This window comes from Macrotis lagotis, chromosome 8, assembly GCF_037893015.1.
Source record: "Macrotis lagotis isolate mMagLag1 chromosome 8, bilby.v1.9.chrom.fasta, whole genome shotgun sequence".
Lineage (NCBI taxonomy): Eukaryota > Metazoa > Chordata > Mammalia > Peramelemorphia > Peramelidae > Macrotis > Macrotis lagotis.
In genome coordinates, this window is record NC_133665.1 from 182,766,626 (window position 1) to 182,785,668 (window position 19,043).

Consider the following 19,043-nt stretch of genomic DNA (forward strand, 5'->3'; position numbering starts at 1 on the left):
ATTTGTAAGTTGGAGCTATTAAACCTAGCCCTGCCAGGTCCTGCTTCCTCCTAGATGCCAACCAAGATGGCAGATACTTTGGAAAGCACTGATTGAGTGGGATAATTTATGGAAAGTATTTCACAAAACTGAAATCGCTATATAAACGCTAGTTATTATTGCAATTCTGGGCACGGTTGACATCAGTTATGTGGGCATGTGTTTCTCGGAGGGATTTCTGTTTTCTTTCCTGGTTTATAACCCGATTTCACGTCTTCAGGAAGACACGATAGCTATGATATATGGAACTCTCCTCAACTCAACCTGTGTTTTCCTGTCACCTCTGGGGTCAGGACTATGCCTTGGTGCTTAAGATGGATGAATGAATGACTCCTTCTGAGGTTGCAAATTGGGCCTGTGGCCCCTCACAGGAGTCTGGGATGCAGGGATATCAGGGCTTCCCACTTGACCCAGCCTTAACCAAAAGACGAGAGTTGAGAGTACTTACGCCATGACGATCACACTGAAATCTAGCCAGTTCCATGGGTCTCGGAGAAAGGTGAAAGCATTTAGACAAAATCCCCGTGCCAATATTTTTACCAATGACTCAAAGGTATAAATGGCAGTGAAAGTGTACCTGGAGGAGAAGAGGAGAGGGGTTACAGAATACATAGAGAGTGGAGGTGGAGGTACGTTTGGGACATTGTCAGGGAAGCAGGGAATCATGACTTCTTTAGATCACTCCTCAGGGTTAGAGGGTGAGTCAGATGGCCCAGGAGACCAGCCCTTTTGAACTGGATATGGGGCAGAGCTTCTGGGGTTTGTTGAGGGAGGAGAAAGGGTGAGGGATCAGTGTACAAAGCACTTTGATCCTTTCATCATGAGTTGCAGTACTCAGTGAGCTAGTCTGGTTGTTAGGTGAGGCTTAGGAACACCGATGGGGGCTCAAGAACACCCAGATCCTGTCAGTTTATGGGCTCTCAAGGGAACCTTCAGCTGGGATGCTAGAAGACTGGGGAAGGAATCCCATGGGAGTTAGTCAACTAGTTCCTGCTTTGATGTCAGCATTTGGCAATGGGCAAAATCCATAGCATCCCCACAAGGGTTTCTTTATTTCAGATTATGTGGAACTCACTTGTGTTCACTGAAACTTTATTGACCACCTCCCTACTGTGTGTGAAGAACTGTGCCAGGCAGCATCATAATAAGGTGACCGATCGATAATTGGACACTGCCAGCATTATTATTGTGCCAAGGAATGGCTGCTCTACAGCATGTACTAGAAGACTTCTGAACCTTACGGACAACTGGAGACTTTCTTAGGTTGGGTGCACCCGCTAGTCTTCCTCCAATGTTTTCAACTGAAGCTGTCTCAATTTTGCTAAGCTAACTTATCATGCATGCTTCACCTCACACATTCTACTATTCAACCAAGCTAGCATTTTTTCTGGCTCTTATATACAGTATTTTAAAAATGACATCTCCTCTCTCCATGCCCTTGCCCTGGCTGTCCCTCCATCCCCCCAACCTGGGATGAATCCTTTCTGATTCCCTCAGAGCCCCCCTCCTCAAATTAACTTGTAATTTTTATCTTAAGATCTGGAGGTAGAAAGGACCTCAGAAGCCATCTTGTCCACCCCACTAACTTTACAGAAGAGGAAATTGCCTGGGGAGTGGATGACCTTCCAAGGTCATATAGGTAATAATGGTCAGAGCCAGGGTATGAACCTGAGCCTCTGCTTCCAATTCATTGGACATGCTGTGAGGGGTTGCAAAGGCCCAAGAGCTTTATTGCAACCTTTTCTTATTCTACAAATTCTCTCCCTTATTGGCCTTATTTATTATCAACAATATATATATATATATATATATATATATATATATATATATATATATGTATTCAGTCTTATATATTAATGACCGTCTTCCTGCCAATGGATCCCAAAACCATAGGTTTCTCCCAATTTCCAATTCTTCACCTCCAACTTCCAAATGGTCATTTCTATCTGGACATCCAATATGGCCACAACCTTCCTCACCAAAACCTGTCCTTCTTCTCAGCCTCCTTGTTTCTGCTGCTGATGCACCCATTCCCAAGTCTCCAGGCTCAAAATCCAGGAGTCACTCAGGACGAGTCCCATTCTTTGTCTAACCGGACTCATCATCTGCCAATCTAATCAACAGCACCTCCATCATATCTTGATTCTCTCTCTGCTCCTTCCTCCTTCCATTGTCACTGCTGACATAGGGCCATCATGAATTTCCTCATGGATCATGAGCACAGCCCTCTCACTGTTTTCATGAGTTTGTAACCTCTCCTTCACCAAGTAACCCAAACCATTTTCTATTTCCATTGAAATCATTCTTTTACTCAAAAACCTTTTGGGGTTCCCCTTTGTGTCTGAATTAAATATGTAGTGGGTGTTTATATACATTTACACATACAAATATTATAAAACATATGTGTCTATTATAGACACACATACATGCACCTAGCCATACTATGTCCCAATCAGACTCTGCCTCCTTAGTCCAACATTCAAAAGCTGCCATATTTGCACTCCACCTGCTCTTTCCAGATTTTTTTTAAACCTGTTCCTTTTCATGCATTCATTCCAGTCATGCCCCAATCTCCCACCTTGGCAAAGCCGCTTCTCTTGCCTGGAATAGGCTTCTCTTCCATCTCTCCCCATGGAAATCCTTTTCTTCCTTCAGTGCCCTTTACAATGGCAAGAGTTAGTCTCTCTGATTCCCTGCTGCCCTCTCCTCAGATTTCTTAGAAAACTTTGTCTAGACTCCAACGCTGCCTAATCACCCTCTACTCTGTGTACAGAGAGCCATGCTGATTTCTTTCACACTTAGGTTGTAAGCTCCTTGAGGGCAGGGTCAATATTGTTTTGTCTCTCCTCTTTCTGCCCCCACAGTTCTAGAAGAAGGTCTTGAGACTAACTCTTCCCATTGAAAGGGCATCATTTCAAGAGCCAGGGGAACATTGTCATCTTTCAAGTATCCGAGAGGCACCTCTGTCTCTAAATGACTGTGTGACCTTCAGAAAATGAATGCCCATCTCTGGGCCTCGGTTTTACCCCACATTACGTGGTTATAACGGGTCTTTCCAGTCACTGAGGACACCAAGGTCAAGGCTGTTGGAAAAGAAGAGCTAAAAAAGAGAAAATATGGCAGCTCCAGGTGGAGAGGAAAACTGGAGAGAGATACTTACTCAACATACTTGGTCCATGTTGGGGGGTCATGTTGGGCCATGAACACGCAGTTGGTTAAAATGGTACACATGATAAACATACTGAATAGAGTAGGATATGGAGTTAAGGCAAAGCCAGTAATGAAAAACCAAGCCCTGCCACAATTCCTCCAAGATCCCCGCCCGTCCTCCCCCTGAATCTTATCCAAGGTCCCTCAGCTCTTGCTAGGGATTCCTAGGCTATTATCATTGCATGGAAGATTATTGTAAATTAATGATCAGCTGGCATATCAAGATCCAGTAACCAGAACAACGGGCCATTATGGATGAGAGGGGCAGGCTGTTTTTCTTAGCTTGTAAACAAATACCTCCCACCTGACCTGATGGACTTCAGGGGTCCCTGTCATCTATTAGTGGATAGGTTCTGAATGAGTTTCCATCATGGGAGGGCCTGAGTCCTCATCAGCGTATCAAATCTCCGAGAAGCATCCTGCCGGGGATGGCCAAGTCTCCATGGAGTCCTGCTGAACGCCACCAGGTTAATCCACCATCCAACAGCCCGCAGAATGAGCTATTCCCAGCGGCCAGCTCTGGAGCCGCTAATTGTACTCCAAGGACCTTCTTCCTCCAAAGCCAGAGCCCAAACATTTTCCATTCCTGGTCCCAGTCCTCGGCTCTTGCTGTAGGGAAGCTCAAGCTCAGGGGCAAAGGTTTGGAAATCAAATGAAAATCGGAGGCCGAGGGCTTTGTGGTTGTCATTATTGTTCCCTGCTACTCAACCAAATTCTTGGATTAGGGAAGTGAATACTCCTATTGGAGAAACCAAAGGACTGATTTTGGTGAGGCCAACCACAGCTGACCGTCTCTCTGGGGCCTGAAGAATTACTTTTATAAAGATTCAGGCCAGGTTGGATGCAAATTCAAAACCAGCCAATCCTTCAGTAATCTTCCCAGGGCAAGCAATCCCCAGAGAGCTTTGGGAATGTTCTCTACTCATGCCCCTGCCCTTGGCGACAGTTTTGTTTTCAATGTGACCTAACTCTAGGTGGATCCGGAATCACTGGTTAATGGCCAGACCGAGTGCAGAATCCTTACTGTCTGCCACACAGTAGGTGCTCCATAAATGCACAGTGAGTTGAAAGAACCGTTGAGCTTTGGCTTTACCAGACAGGACTTGGAATTTCTTACTAACAAGGTCAGAGCTTCAAAGTCACCTCCATTTGGGGCCTTCTAGAAGGCCAGGACAAGGGGCAGTCTGGGCAGAGACAATCAGCCAGGGCAGGAAGGCCCTCGATCGCTAGGCCGGGTTGGCACAGGAGCTCCTCCCCCAGGGGTCCAGGGTGCCAGGGCTCCTGCTGACAGAAAACGAAAACCAAGCTGAGAGAGACACTCCTGGCTGGATCACACTGATAGGCGGCCGTTGCTCCAGGCCCGTGTTCCCATGACCGAGGCTCTGGGCCCCACACTGGGGGAGATAAGGTCCCTCTGGAGCAGCAGCAGGGACTCGGCAGCTGGTATAGCATCAGCTCTGGCCGCCTGGGTGGGGGTGGGGGAGAAGGGGAGATGGCCAAGATTAACACCCTGGAGGTGTCCTCGCTGGCCCCGCTGGCCCTGGGCCAGCTCCCGGCCCAGCTGATGTCCTCATATGGTGTTGGGCAGGGGATCCTGGTTGAGGAAGGGCTGCCCCTGGCCTCCGGCTCTTCCCTCCTAGCCTGCCCCCCTCCTCCTCCCCTCTCTGCCAGCCCCCATCTCAGAGGGTTCTTGATAGGGACAGGGTGTTGCTGCTTCTCTGTCTGGCTCAGCAACTGGTGGTCTGCTGCCTCAGGTGGACCGGGTGCCTGTCCTCAGGTGCTCCCCACCAAAAATACCAGTTCCCTGATCTTTTCTTGTGTGATTCAACAGCCTCCCACATGGCCTCTCTTTCTTTAGCCTCTTCCAGGCCCTCCTGGGCACTCCATTCTCCCAAAGCTGAGCTCTAATTCCATCACCCCCCAGCTCAGAAAGCTTCCAAGGCTCCCTGGGTGACACAGTGGATAAGGATCCTGGAGTTAGAAAGACCCCGAGATCAGATCTTGCCTGAGAAACTTTCTACTTGTGTAGCCGGGGTACCTCTTAACTCTTTGACTCAATTTCCTCATCTATGAAATGGGGCTAATAATAAGGGTGGTTGAATCCATTCTTCAGGATCCAACTCCACCAGGCTACCTTGCCTGACCCTCTGGGGGCACCTCTCTCCTTTTGACTTCCCACTTCTCAGATATACTGGACTGCTCAGTGAGCCCTCATCTTTCATGTCACAGCATTGCCTTCATGGGGGCAGCAGCTCATGGAAAGACCACTGGTGCTCCAGAGAGAGGGCCTGGGTTCAAATTTTGCCTCAGCCTCTTCCCATCTGGGTGACCCAGGCTAAGTCACTTAATTTCTATGAGTCTTTGGTTTCCTCAAGGGGAAGGAGGAAGCTCAATAAGTCATCTAGCCTGATGAGCCTATCCATTTTATTCTCATGGTGCTGTTGGATTCTACCCACATTTATATCCCAGCTTCCCCAGTTAGACTAGGAGTTCTCCACCTTCCATGATGACCGAATGCCTATCCATTAAAAGATCGACTTCAGAGCTGGGAGAGGCTTCCTGAGCTTGGATGGTTGGCTGGGCCCCCATGGTTAAGCTAGTCATTTGTCAGCTCCATCCAAAGGCCAAGGGTGTGTGTGTGTGTGTGTGTGTGTGTGTAAATACCCAATTCACATAATACACTTATTTACACACATTTTTCTATATTACAACACACACACATTTCCAAATACTTTGTGGTGCTTCTCAGATTCTGTGATCTTATTAAGCAGATTGAACCCATGTGGGTTGGGATACCCCATGTTCTTGGCTCATCTTAAGCTCATCTGGAGGAGCCCAATATCCTGGGGGTCTTCCTTGGGCTCTTTTGACCTTCTGAGGATACCATCTGAGAACATGGGCTGTCCACCTCACTCTTCACTTCTTACCCAGGACCACCTTATCTGCTATTGAATCTGACATGTCTCTGTTGGCATCCTTTGAGGTTATTTTCCTCATTTCTTGTATGTACGTGATGCCAACCTGCTCCTGCCCGCCAGTGCAGAGGCTTCTCCCCTAGAGACTGTGCTATTTCATGACTCACAATCATCCAAGGAAGAGTTACTGTCTCTGAATATCCAACTAACTCTTCACTGACAGCCGAGGCCATCCCACTAGGAGGGGGCAGGGGGTTCTCACAACTGGAATGAGAATCAAAAGCGGCTACTTCTTTTACTATACTCTCTTAAGACGGCATGGAAAGAATATTGGTTTTGAAGGCAGAGGTCCTGGATTCAAATCCTGATGCTGGCATTTACTATCCGTGGACTGTTCAGCAAGACTATAGGTATTTTGCTTGTACATATCTGCAGGTGGTCTTCCCCCACTAGACTGTGAGCTCCTTGACGACAGACCTGCCTCTGCCTCTTTTTGAGGCAGTCCTGTTTGTGGGACACAGGAGGCACTTAATAAATGTTTAGCATCTGAAGTCCTTCAACTTTCTGGCCCTGGCCTCCTTGTTTGTGGAATGAGGTTGGGTGAGATGAGTTTGAAGTTGAGGATTCTTGACTCCTCCAGGCGCAAGTCTAGACTCCTTCCTTCCAGATCAGGGAATCCTTTGAGGGGAGGCTCTGCTAGACCAGGGCCCCAGAGAAGGGATCGCAGAGAGGACCAGAGAACGCCTCCACAGCAGGGACGATTGGCTGCTTCCATCTTTGATGGCATCAGCCAGCACAGAATCACGGCTGTGCAGCCAGAAGAGACCTTGGCCCTCATCTCTCATGGAACAGCTGAGGGAAGAGGTCCAGAGGCAGGAGGGAAGTGACTTGGCCACAGTCACAGGGAAGTTCTGGATCCTCTCCAGCCTCTGCATCCCAGGGCTTTGGGGGCCCCTCGAGGAGCTCGTCTCTAAAATCCTCATAGAAGGAAACTGGAAAACACGACTAGCTACCGAAGCCTCATTTTACACTCCATTTCCAAAGATGCACCAACCGTAAAGCCAGCCAGCCCCGCGAGGTAATTGTTCACTAATTGCTGCACACAGACATGTTTTTTCTCTCTAATTACTTCACGAAGACCTGGAGAGTGGGAGCCTATTCTCTATTCCTTCTTCATTCTCCTTCCCCTTCTTCCTTGGCCACCTGTACCACCCAGACACAGCCCATGGGCATCAGGGAAGGGTAAAGCCTGGCAGCGGGTAACCTCCTAAACCACCTTGGAGCTAATCCCAGGGGCTGGATATAGACTGTCCTGAGTAGCTAGGGCTGCTCATCCTCAAGGTCATGGTTCTGGAAACATTGGTCACCAGTAAAAACTAGGGCTGCAAAGAGGGTGACTGGCTAGTCCTCCACATGTCTTCCCTCCGGTAGCTGTGGTCTCAGCTGGTGCCATGAGTCTCCGTAGGCCCCACTGAGGGTTGCCGGGGGCTTAGAGGGGCTGCCAAGGTGAGTCAGAATTCTAGCCTCCTACTATCTCTGCCTGACTTCCCTAATCTTGGAAGGTGCACGTAGGAGATTGGCAGGAATCTCGGGGTAGGTACAGCCTGAAGCTGGATTCCCAGGGGGCTGTGTATACTCTAAGCAGCCCTGGGTTGGTTACACACCTGGAAGAGAGAGCTCCAAGGAGCAGTAGGTGATGGGGAGAAGGACGGCTTAGTGTGAGGCTGCTCCCCTGGAGGCTGCTCGCAGAGGATTACAGAGCCAAGCAAGTTCTCATTACAGAACAATCCTCCCCCAAACCACAAGCCTTGCTCTTCTCATCTGGGAAATGGAGATGTCAGACTGCCCTCCCTTACTTTCCAACATTGTTGTCGGGCCCGGATGAGATAGTGGGGAGCTGGAGAGGGCCCTGCCAGGCTTGCAATGCTACGGGACTATCAGAATCTTATTAGCCATGACTCAATTCCTGGCTGACCCTCCCTTCCAGTAGAGAAGCCCCCATCAGTGTATCCTTCTCTCTAACTTTCCTGACGATGACATCGTGAGCTCTGAGAGATGATGGACAATAACATCAAGAGAGACAATAAGATCGCAGATCTGGACCCAGAAGGGGCCTTAGACTAGTCTACCCACTTCATTTTACAGATAGGGAAACCAAGGCACAGAGAAGTTCAATAAATTACTTGTGGCAGAACTCAAAACCCAGAATCTCTTCTCCAACACTGTGCCCTCGCTCCAAGAATGCAAGGCCTGGAGACGACACTCAATCGGTTCTTCAGTCACCAGGCTCTTATCCAGTATCTACTATGTGATAAGGTTATAGACAACAATGACCCGTCCCTGCTCTTAAGAAGCTTTCATTCTATGTCATTCAACCAAACATGTATATCTGAGCATGGCACCAGATAGAAATATGTAACAAAGACCTGGATTCAAATCCCACCTCTGACATTTTCTAGCTTTGTGAACTTCAAAGGTCTCCTCTGCAAAAGGCGGATAATCATTCCTGCAGCACCTACTGTACAAACAGGCAGGAAGAGTGGGGTCTGAATCCTGACTTTGATACCTAGAAGCCGTGTGACTCTAAGAAGCTCACTTCAACTCGGTATCCCAAACAATTTTGGATAATTTAAATGCTAAGCAGGTCCCAACTCTATCAGGAAGGAATAAGGAATGAACATCTATTAAGCAACTACAATTTACCAGTCATTGTGCTGAGATTCACAAATTTTTACTTCATTTTGCCTCACAACAACCCTGGGGAGGGAGGAGCTATGTATACGCCCATTTTACAGATGAAGGTATCTGCTTCTAGATTTGAACTCAGGTCTTTCCAACTTCAGACCTGGGGTTCTAGCTACTGTACCACCAGGTAATTTCATTGGCATTCCCTTATGGGAATGACATTACAGTTCTGATAAAATGAAAACTATCTCTCCCATTGGGTTGCTGTGAGGTGTAAACAGTAGGTGGTACACAATAGGCACTTAATAAATGTTTATTGACAGTCTGATTCAAAGAGGTTGGCAAAACATTTTTGGAACTTTAGATCCAGATATTGTTAGATTCTCTATTCAAGGATGCTCATCCCCATAAGTCAGTAATCACTACCTGAGGAAGGGTGAAGAAGTTGCTGGAATTCTTTGAATCCAGAGCCGTAACTAGGGCAGGCCAGTGGGGTTTTGTCCCAGAGCCTTGAGCCTGAGAAGACACAGAGTCAGACAATCCTGAGTCTTTGGATTGCCAACTATGCAACCTTGGACAAATCGGTTCCCCTCTCTTGGCCTCAGTTTACTCATTTGTAAAACAAGGGGACTGAACCTGCGATCCCTTGCCATAATCAAGTCCTGCCTCTGATCACCTGTGTGTGACTCTCAGCCTCAGTCTCCTCCATTGTAAATTGGGGAAGGGGAGGTTGAATTGGAAGACCTCTAAGGCCCTTTGCAGCCTTGAGTCCTTAACGCTCCAGGCCTAGGCCCTCCCTTAGCTCAGGAAGGAGAGATCCAAGGGGAGAGACCGGAGCTCTCCCGGTTGATAACACCCATCTATGGAGCCATTAGACAAATTAATTCCCTTTTCCACTCGACTGAATTTGTCTTAATTACTGCGGGTGTGGTTTCCCCATCATGATTTACTGAATCAATTCCAGGGTCCATTTCCTGCCGGCTGTCCAGGGAACCCAGAGAGTTTTGATGGCCCGGCCCTAATCCACAGGCTTCGGAACATGGAACACGGGTCCCAGGAACAGAGTCAAGGAGGACATTTCTGAGCCCATTGCTTCCCAGTTGCTGAAGAAAAGGCCTTGTGGATGGGGAGGCAACAAGAAAGTAGAACCATCCAATGGGAGGAAGGCAGCCAGAGCCAGCAGGACCCCCTAGAGTTCACCCCCTCCCATTTACAAACAAGGAAACTGAGGCCTAGATGGATGTGATTGGTAGGGATTGAAGCCAGATCGTGGGCCTAAGTCTAGAACTCTTGCTTCTACTATATTTCTCCATTGACTCCATTTGAATGATGCAAGGCCCAGGCTGAAGCCCCTCCCAGGGGTTGGCTCCATCACCCAGGCCACATCCTTGGAGCTCTGAAGCACTGGTCATGCCCGGGTAAACAGAGGAAGAGTCACTAGGAAAACACCCAGGCCTGCCCACTCCTGGGCCCGATGACTATTAAACTGATTTGTCAATATTGGGAGAGCTGAGGGAGAACACTCCAGCTAATTACTTTAATAAGGGCAATCTCTTTGTGGCTGTTTAACCAGAGCCTGATCTTGTTGGAAACAGATGGGCGGGTTTGCAGGCTCTCTGATGTCCATTAGGACCGGTCCTCTCAAGGCTGCTGGGCAGGGGCACAGCCCTCCAAGGCCCCAGCCAGAAGTGAGTAAGTGGGGTTTCCAAAGCTTTTTGAGAGATGGAGGGAGAAGAGGGCTGGTTTTGTGGAGCTGAGCTCAAAGCCAGCTAACTGAACCCCACTCCTTTCATGGAGGGAGAAACTGAGGCTGAGGAGCAGAGGGATATGTCCAAGGTCCCATAGGTCATTAGCATCAGGACCTGACTGCCCAGCCAGGGCTCTTTCCACTGGACCATGCTGGCCAGTTTCCCTCAGTGAGCCTCAGTTTCCTCCTTTGTAAAATGAGGGAACTGGACCTAGGTGGCCTCTAGGATCTCTCCCAACTCTAGATCAGGAGACTTTAAGTCCTCTTCCTTCTTAGATGAAGCCACTGAGTCTCTCCTGGCCCCCAGGACTGTCCACCAATCTAAACTACAGGGAGCTCCTGATCTGCCTCAGTGAATGGGGCGATGGAGTGTTCACTTAGGAGTTCTCTACACCAAGGAAATCACAGTCTGGACCCCCAAAATGTTACGAACAGAGCACCTTACGGTTAACAAAGTGCTCCTTTGCCCAGTAGCAGGGGTGGCTGCCACTCGGGCCTTCCACTGCTCCCTTTTTGCCCAATCCTGATGGTAACAAAAGAGAACTGATATTTCTATGGCATGGTCATTTTAACCAGGTAAAGTTTAAAGGGGCGGCTGGATGTTACAGTGGATAGAGCACCGGCCTCAGAGTCAAGAGGACCCGAGTTTAAATCCCCTCTTAGACATTTCCCACGTGCTGGTTGTGTGACCTTGGGCAAGTCACTTCACCCTGATTGCCTCGCATCCAGGACCATCTCCAGTCAGCTTGATTCACATCTGACCCTGGACCCAGATGGCTCTGTGACTAAGCACAGCCCTGCTCCCCACACTCAGATCCAACGCATGTGCTTGCCATGGCATCACCTCCCTGATGTCGTGGTCTTCCTACCTGCCTATTGCTGTCCCAGTGTCCCAATGAGCCTGGCTTGAAGTCCCCGGAGGAGGCTCACTTGGTCCTTGGGACAAGCCTCCAGGGCAGGGGCTCCTGAGCCCACAAACGCCAGGGCTTCAGATCTGGCAGAGGGTGCTCAACCCTTGGAGTGACCTGCCCAAGCTGGAGCTCCCTGCCCCCGCCCCTGAAGGGGCACAGAAGCTGGGACCATCTCCCATCCTTAGAGGGAAAATCACACACAGGCACACACACACACACACATTCACACAGACACACCTATACAGACACACATACACATTCACCAACCCACACAGGCACAGACACACACACACAAACACACACACACACACACACACACACACACACACACACACACACACGCAGGCATGCCTGGAGCGTGGCAGGGAGGCATTCCATCTGAAAGAAGGCCAAGGGCCCCAGTGTTCTCACCAGACTGATCAGCGGGTACAGGGGGCCGGAGGTGAAAGCCATAGCGTGTCTGCCACTTCCCCTCCCGGGGAGGTGAGATTAGGTTACAAGTGAGCCTGAGGGCAGCCCTGACAGAGAATAGAAGTCCCACAAAAGGCTAGCCCAGGGAGGGCTGGGTAGACAGGGAGAGGGCAGCCCCCGGCTTTGTCTCGGTGACAGGCCGGCCCGGTAGGGGCTGATTGGATGAATGGTGGACAGCCTTCCCGCTCTGTGGCACCAGCTGGTGGAATGACCTCCTTCTCCCCCACCAGCTGTCTCTCTGAGTCACTGCCATGCCCCCAGCCTCCCGGGCTTCTGCCCTCCGACAAAGGGCAGGGACCCTCCAAGCAGGGGCAGACTCCCAGAGTCTGAATCAGGAGGCAAAGGTGGGCCGGGCCGGGAGGCCAGTGGCGTTCTAGACCATACACGCGCTTTGTATTTGAACAACTAACCCAGGAGGGGGGCAGGGAAAAAGGTTGCTGAATAGCTCAGCCCCAGCAGGTAGGGAGGGCGGGCTCCTTTGGTCCCACTGGAAGCATGGTGGGCCTCTGGGAACGGAATTAAGCCACAGACCGGCATCCCCGCGCCTTTGATCCTGACTCTCCAGCCCACTTAGCTTCTGTGGGCTTCGGGTTCCCCCTCTGTACAATGAGAGGTTGGGGACTAGATAGTTCAGGCCTCTCCCACTTCTAAATCAATGTTGCCGTGACCCGGGGAAACTGGTTCTGTGTTGATATTCCCCAGCTCTCTCCTTAACTGCTGGCCCCAAACAGCCCACGTGGCCTTCTGGCCCTGGTCATTCTGGCTGGCAATGACAGCCCACTCTGACAAGCGGCAGGGGGCCTGCCACACCCTGGGTGGCTCATGGTATTCTGGGAATGAGAGTTTAACTGAATGGTCTGGAAGCTTTTTCTTCAGATTCCGAGAATCAGTGACCTCTTTGCAATTCTCACCTTTGTGAGAAGGTCAGGTCAAGCAGAAGGCCAATCCTTTCCCAAGGCAGACCTTCCAAACGCTCCCTCCCCGGCTCCTGCCCCACCTAGAATTCACTGTTTTCAGATGTGAATCAGGACGACTGCAGATGGTCCTGGATGCGAGGCAAGCAGGGGGAAGTGACTTGCCCAAGGTCACACAGCTTAGTGAGTGGCAATTCTTTAAGTCAACCCTTGAATGGTCTGGTCTCCAGGCTCCTGGAGTTGTAATTGCCTTCCTTTGAGACCCTTCCAGAAGGAGGCACAGAGGACCGAGCAGAATACTCAGGTGTATCTTGTACGAAAAGGGCAGAATCTAGTGGTCTGAGATTGTGAGCCTCTCTCTCTCTCTCTCTTTCTCTGTTTCTCCCTCTCTGTCTCTCTCTGTCTCTCCCCCATCTCTGTCTCTCTCTCTCTCTGTCTCTCTCTGTCTCTCTCTGTCTCTCTCTCTCTCTCTCTGTCTCTCTCTCTCTCTCTGTCTCTCTCTGTCTCTCTCTCCCCCCCCCCCCATCTCTCTCTCTCCTCTCTCCTCTCTCTCTGTCTCTCTCTGTCTCTCTCGGCAATGGGTATAAGTGACTTCCCTAAGATCTCCCAGCTGGGTAATCATTAAGTGTCTGAGGCTGCATTTGAACCCCAGTCCTCCTGGCTGCAGGGCCGGCGCACCCCCTGGCTGCCCTTCCACTCGTTTTTCCTGACCTTGCCATTCCCTGATGAGCCAACACACAATTACCCAGCCGCACCTTTCCCACCTGAACTTCCACACCTGTGTAGTTGAACCTAACTTCTTACTGCATTTTGTCTCATTACTAGCCTCTGCCCCTGAGACATTATAGACTAGTGGAGAGAGGAATGGCTTTGGAGTCGGGGAGTCCTGGGTTCAAATCCTACCACTGACACATTCTAGTCATATGATGTTAAGTCACTGCTCAGTGTTCTAAACAACTCTCTAAGGCATGAATTACTCGGATTGTTGATCTGAGTGAGTGGAGGACGCTTTCACACCCAGAATTCCCTATGCTGATGAAATCATGGGTCTAGGCAACACCCCCAACTCTCAGCTTTGTGTCAACTCCCAATGAGTTTCTGAGACCCAGCTCCCGGGGAGTCAGGAAGGTTGGCCCCCCATTTAGTTATCCAGAAGCATGCAGGCGACCCCCCAGCTTTAGCATGCAGGCGACCCCCCAGCTTTCCAGTCCGTATCTCACTGCGGCCCTCAGCCCTCTCCCCACCAAGCAGAGGCTCACCCATCCCAGGTCATTTGTAGATGAGTCCCCCCAAACAAGAGAAAAGGATATGAATGAACCAAGATTTTAACTGCTGCTCTCCGGACAGGGTGGAAGGGGCTAAGAATGTACAAGGCTTTTGTGGCACTAAATCGGAAGATGGTTTTGCCTTTGTTCAGTACGATGAAGGTCTGTGGAGAGAGAGAGAGAGAGAGAGAGAGAGAGAGAGAGAGAGAGAGAGAGAGCAGAGAACAGGTTACAAAGCAGTTGGCTATTCTTGGATCCCAGATTTAGAGCTGGAAAAAGAGGGACCCTACCCCAGGGGAGCCAGCCCAGGGGCTTGGGGGTTCTTGCATGTGTATGTATGTGTGGGAGTGGGAGTGAACCTGAGTGTGTCCATAGTGGTGAGTGTGTCCTGTCTGGGCTGAACCTCCTTCCGTCATCTCTGTCTGAGCTGTGGAACCATGTGATGGCGGGCCTTGGACAGACATCCCTGCCAGTGGGAAAGTTGGCCATGGGTTCGAATCTTTCTGTGGGAAACCGATCCCCAAAGTGTATAAACCAGGTAAAGATGGTGGACGGTTCATCCAGCTGCCTGGAGGGGCTGATGGAGAGGTGATGGAGGGTGTGATGTGGGAGGTTCTTTGGAACAGGAAGGACTGCTCTCCCGGATGGTACCTGGGGTCCGGATTACAGACCAAGAGTTGAAAGATGCTGAAGAGCCAACCTGATCTATTCTGCTCATTTCACAGAGGGGGAAACTGAGGCCCAGGGATGATCAATGCCTTGCTTCAATGCCTATCAGAGGCAGGTTCTGAATCAAGGGTCTTTGCTTCTCAAGCCGATACTCTCCAATCCAAGGTACTGACTCAGAGTTGGGGCTAAGCTTAAGGAATCCTCCAAACTGGGGGCCACTATGGACCTCAGGATCTCATTACTTTTCTCCCTCCTCAGCTGGTTCTGCCTAGCTACTTAGGGGTAGGTGAGAAGGAAGGCACAGAAAACCCAGAGGGAGAAATGACAGCCTCAGGGGGGAAACTAGCTCTAATCTGGAACATGTCCAAAAACAGGGGGGGGGGGCTCTCCACCTCCCCTGGGACATGCAAACCACACACAAATGATATGCAACTTTAGGCAAAGATGCTCAAACCCCTCTGCCCCTTCAGCCCCCACCCCAAGCTGCTGTGAAGACTATACCAAATAATGGACAAATCCACAAAGGACCAAGAGGTCTTGGGATGGGTCAATCTCATGTCTCTTTGGGGTAGACTTAAATTTTCTTCAAGCTACCCTTCCCCCCCCCCTTTCCCCTGCACTTAGCCAGGTGGAGGCCCAGAAGTGGGAGAGCTAAATGTGTCTGAGACTCAGTGGAGATAAAACTCTGCTGGGCTGGGCAGCAGCATTCTACCTCTGACACTGACTGTGATGACTATTGTCTGCCTCAGTTTCCTCATCTGTAAAATGAAGGGATTGGACTTGATCTGATACACAAATATATAAAATGCCAACAGAGTGCACAGAGCCCAGCACAGCCTAACCTAGATTAAAATGGTAAAGTGGGAATATGAATGAGAAATATTTAATAAAATATATAAAAATACAAGAAAACCTAGAAGATATTCATCTGTGCTTTTCTAAGTCAGTCCATGGTCCACAGGGATCCTTCTGGATGGTTTAATATCCTGTCTCTTTTATCCTCAACTCTACTTGAGTTTGACATCCCTAGACTAGAAGCTCTCTTAAGTGCCTTCCATTTCTAAATGTGTGATCGTTCTGTCAAGTTGTAGTTTCCATGACTAGATAGTATAGTGGGTAGCGCTCTGATCCTGGGGTCAGGAAGAACCAAGTTTAAAACAAGTCTTACACATTTACTAGCTACGTGACTCTTGGAAAACTCCCAATTTCTGCTTGCCTCAGTTTCCCCATCTGTAAAACGGGAATAATAATGTTATCTACTTCCCAAGGGTTATTGTGAAGATCAATAGTACCTGGTACCTAGTAGGTGCCTAATAAGTGCTTGGATCGAACCTGACTCTGATCTTGAGCTCAACTCACCAGTCTTGATCCTGACCCCAACCCAACTCTGCTGGGAATCAAAGGTCTCCACATCAGCTTCTCCCCCCGGTCCTGCTCATTCCCAGGCGATTCCTTAGGAATCTCCCTCCAAGGTTTGTTTCCTTACTAACAGGGAAGACCCACCATCACATACTTCCACAGCTCAGTCATCTGTGATGGCTAGCGGGTCAGCCTGGACAGGACTCACAGCCCACTAGGGACACCCTCAGGCTCACTCACACTCACACACATACACGCAAGAACCCAGACATGCTGACCCACCTGCACACCCGTTACTGACCACAGTCACGGACAGCACTGGCTTCCCCAGGCCGGGGCTCAGTGTGGCTAAGCGTTGTACAGATGGATTGTTGTGGCTGAAGCAGGATTTGAAATCGGTTGATCTATCTGAAGCTAATCACAGAATATTCTCTTTTCTGTCTCAAAGGTCATGAAATCTCAATCTCTTAATTTACAGATGAGGAAACTGAGACCCAGAGAGGGACAGGGACTTGGCCAAAGTCCCACAAATGATAGGGCTGAGAGCTAGACCCCAACCTTTGTCTTAAGATTTAGTAACACACACACACACACACACACACACACACCTTGTCCCTACTAGAGAAGTCAATAACATGTATTTTAAAGTCAGAGGGGCTGGGTTCAAATCCATCTTTGTTGCTTCCTATCTATATGACCTTGGGTAAGTCCCATGACTTCCCTGGACCTCAGTTTCCTCATCTGTAAAGTGAGAGTGGAATGGGGTGAGCTCAATCGCTTCTAAAGTCCCTTTTGTTTCTGGGTAGGATGTTATGATCTAAAGCCACATAACCTCCTTGGGTCTCAATTTCCTCCTAAAATGATGGTGGGGGGTTAGAGTTTGGACTAGATAGCCTCAGGGGTCCTTCCCAGTTCTGGATGCAGAATGCTCTGGCCGAATACCTCAGGAGGCCTGTACCCATCACTGACTGACCTCCTGGGCCCAGCCCTTCTTGGGAAAGGCCCATACCCCCATGCAAATATCATTTCCTCCTGCAGGGAGGCGGCCGGATGCTGGGATAGCCACAGAGCAGAACCAGTCTTAGACGGGGGAGATACCTGTGCTCCCCAAATAGAGGAGCAGCCTTGGCTTCCAGGACACTCAGGAAGTCAACCAGGAACAACAGGGAGGTTGGTCAGACCCCTGGGGTTCAATGGAGATCCAGGAGGAGTGGCAACTGAGGAAATCTAGGCTAAGGAGCTGGCCCCAGAGTCAAGAGGGTTCCAGGATGAATGCTAAGCCCTAGAGAAAGATGACCCCTCCTTCCCCAGAGAATCCCAGGGTGATGCTATGCTAGACCAAACGGCCACCACATCGCCAAACCTCTGGTCCACTAATGGTCAGACCTTAGTTAAAGAAAAGCCAGGAGAGGAGGCCGCTGGGTGCTGGCAGCCCCACAGATGGGCTTCTTGGCTTCTGTTCAGATCTCCATGCCAGGGGCAGGGTACAATGGCACTAGCTAACCCCATATCATGCAGGGTCCCCAAGGCAGTCCTTGGGGGGGTCTGGAGGCAGGTTGCTCCATATTTCTCTCTCGCTGGAGCTCAGCCTCCATCGTTCTACATTTAGCTGAGGACAGTAGGAAAAGCAGGAAAAACGGAGAAAGAAAGTCAAAGGGACTGGAAAGACCTGAAAGGCCAGCTGGTTCAGCTTTTTATTTTACAGATGAGGATACTGAGGTCCCACATCCCAGTGACAGGATTCAAATTTGACCTGGGTCCTCCGAGCTTTCCACCCCTGCCTCCCCGAATCGAAGATCCCTTCCTACTTGAGGGTTCTTGCATGTGTATATGTGTGAGTGTGAGTGAACCTGAGTGTGTCCTTAGTGGTTAGTGTGTCCTGTCTGGGCTGAACTTCCATCCGTCATATATGTCTGAGCTGTGGAACCATGGTGGACCTAGGACAGACATCCCTGCCAGTGGGAAAGTTGGCCATGGGTTCAAATCTTGCTATGGGAAACTGATCCCCAAAGTATATAAACCATGGAAAGATGGTGGATGGTTCATCCTGAAAGTTCCCATTTTAATAACCAAACTCTCAGCTTCACTCTGGGACACCTTTTACCATGCAACCTGGAAATGATGATCAGAACAGAGTTCACACACAATCCCACCAAACTCGCCAACTGAGTCCTGGACCCTCAAACCTCCAGAGGATTAGGCCGGTTCCACATCTAGTGTGTGTTATTGGCTCCTGGGCCTCAGCTTACCTTTTGGGTGCTGTAGAAGGGGTCCAAGTCCTCCAGGGGCTCCCCGATGAGGTCTCGGGGTGGGTTGCCATAGAGGTCCGGCAGCTTCTTGGACGCCTGCAGGTCCAGTTGGGGCCGAGGCTTCTCCTCCTCGATCGGCGTGTCCCGGCTCTCCTGGGTGACGCTCCGGGCCTGCTTCTCTGCAATCTGCTTCTCAATGGCTGCCAAGGATTCTCGAGTGAACCGGCGGAAGCTGTTGGTGCCCCGAGGTAACAAGAAGTTTGCCATCTTTTCATCCTGCTTCCTAGGTGCAGGCCCCCAGTCTCCCTGGTAGGAGCAGCTGGAAAAGACAATCAATCATACAGTCAGGCAATAGGGATTGATTAGACAAAGGCCTAATGTGGACCAGGTGCTGGGCAATGGCATGGTGGCTGGACCTGGACCTTCACTGATAGAGAGGGAACACCCAGAGGAGGAGGCTCCTTCTGTGAATTAAAATTGGTGCCTCGTCTCCAGCCGGGAGAGAGGGTTTGTCCAGATGGACACACCTACTTTGGGTCAGCAATCTGAGGGAGAGAGACAAGGACTGGATTTGTGATTTCACTGATATACGACTCAGTGAATGGAGCA

At 50.0% G+C, this 19,043-nt stretch overlaps 1 protein-coding gene across 2 annotated transcripts in view; it reads right to left on the reverse strand.

Annotated features, from left to right (window-relative positions):
• The window catches only part of LOC141496603 (sodium channel protein type 5 subunit alpha), a 129,349-nt gene extending 110,576 nt beyond the window's left edge, over positions 1–18,773 (reverse strand). For both annotated transcript variants that reach the window (XM_074199102.1, XM_074199103.1), the window contains exons 1-4: positions 18,435–18,773; positions 14,203–14,321; positions 3,200–3,289; positions 488–616 (exon numbers count right to left, since the gene is read on the reverse strand). In XM_074199102.1, coding sequence (XP_074055203.1) covers positions 488–616; positions 3,200–3,289; positions 14,203–14,321; positions 18,435–18,701 — 605 coding nt within the window. In that variant the 5' untranslated portion in view covers positions 18,702–18,773. The remainder of the gene's footprint in view (positions 1–487; positions 617–3,199; positions 3,290–14,202; positions 14,322–18,434) is intronic.
• Between the last annotated feature and the right edge of the window lie 270 nt (positions 18,774–19,043).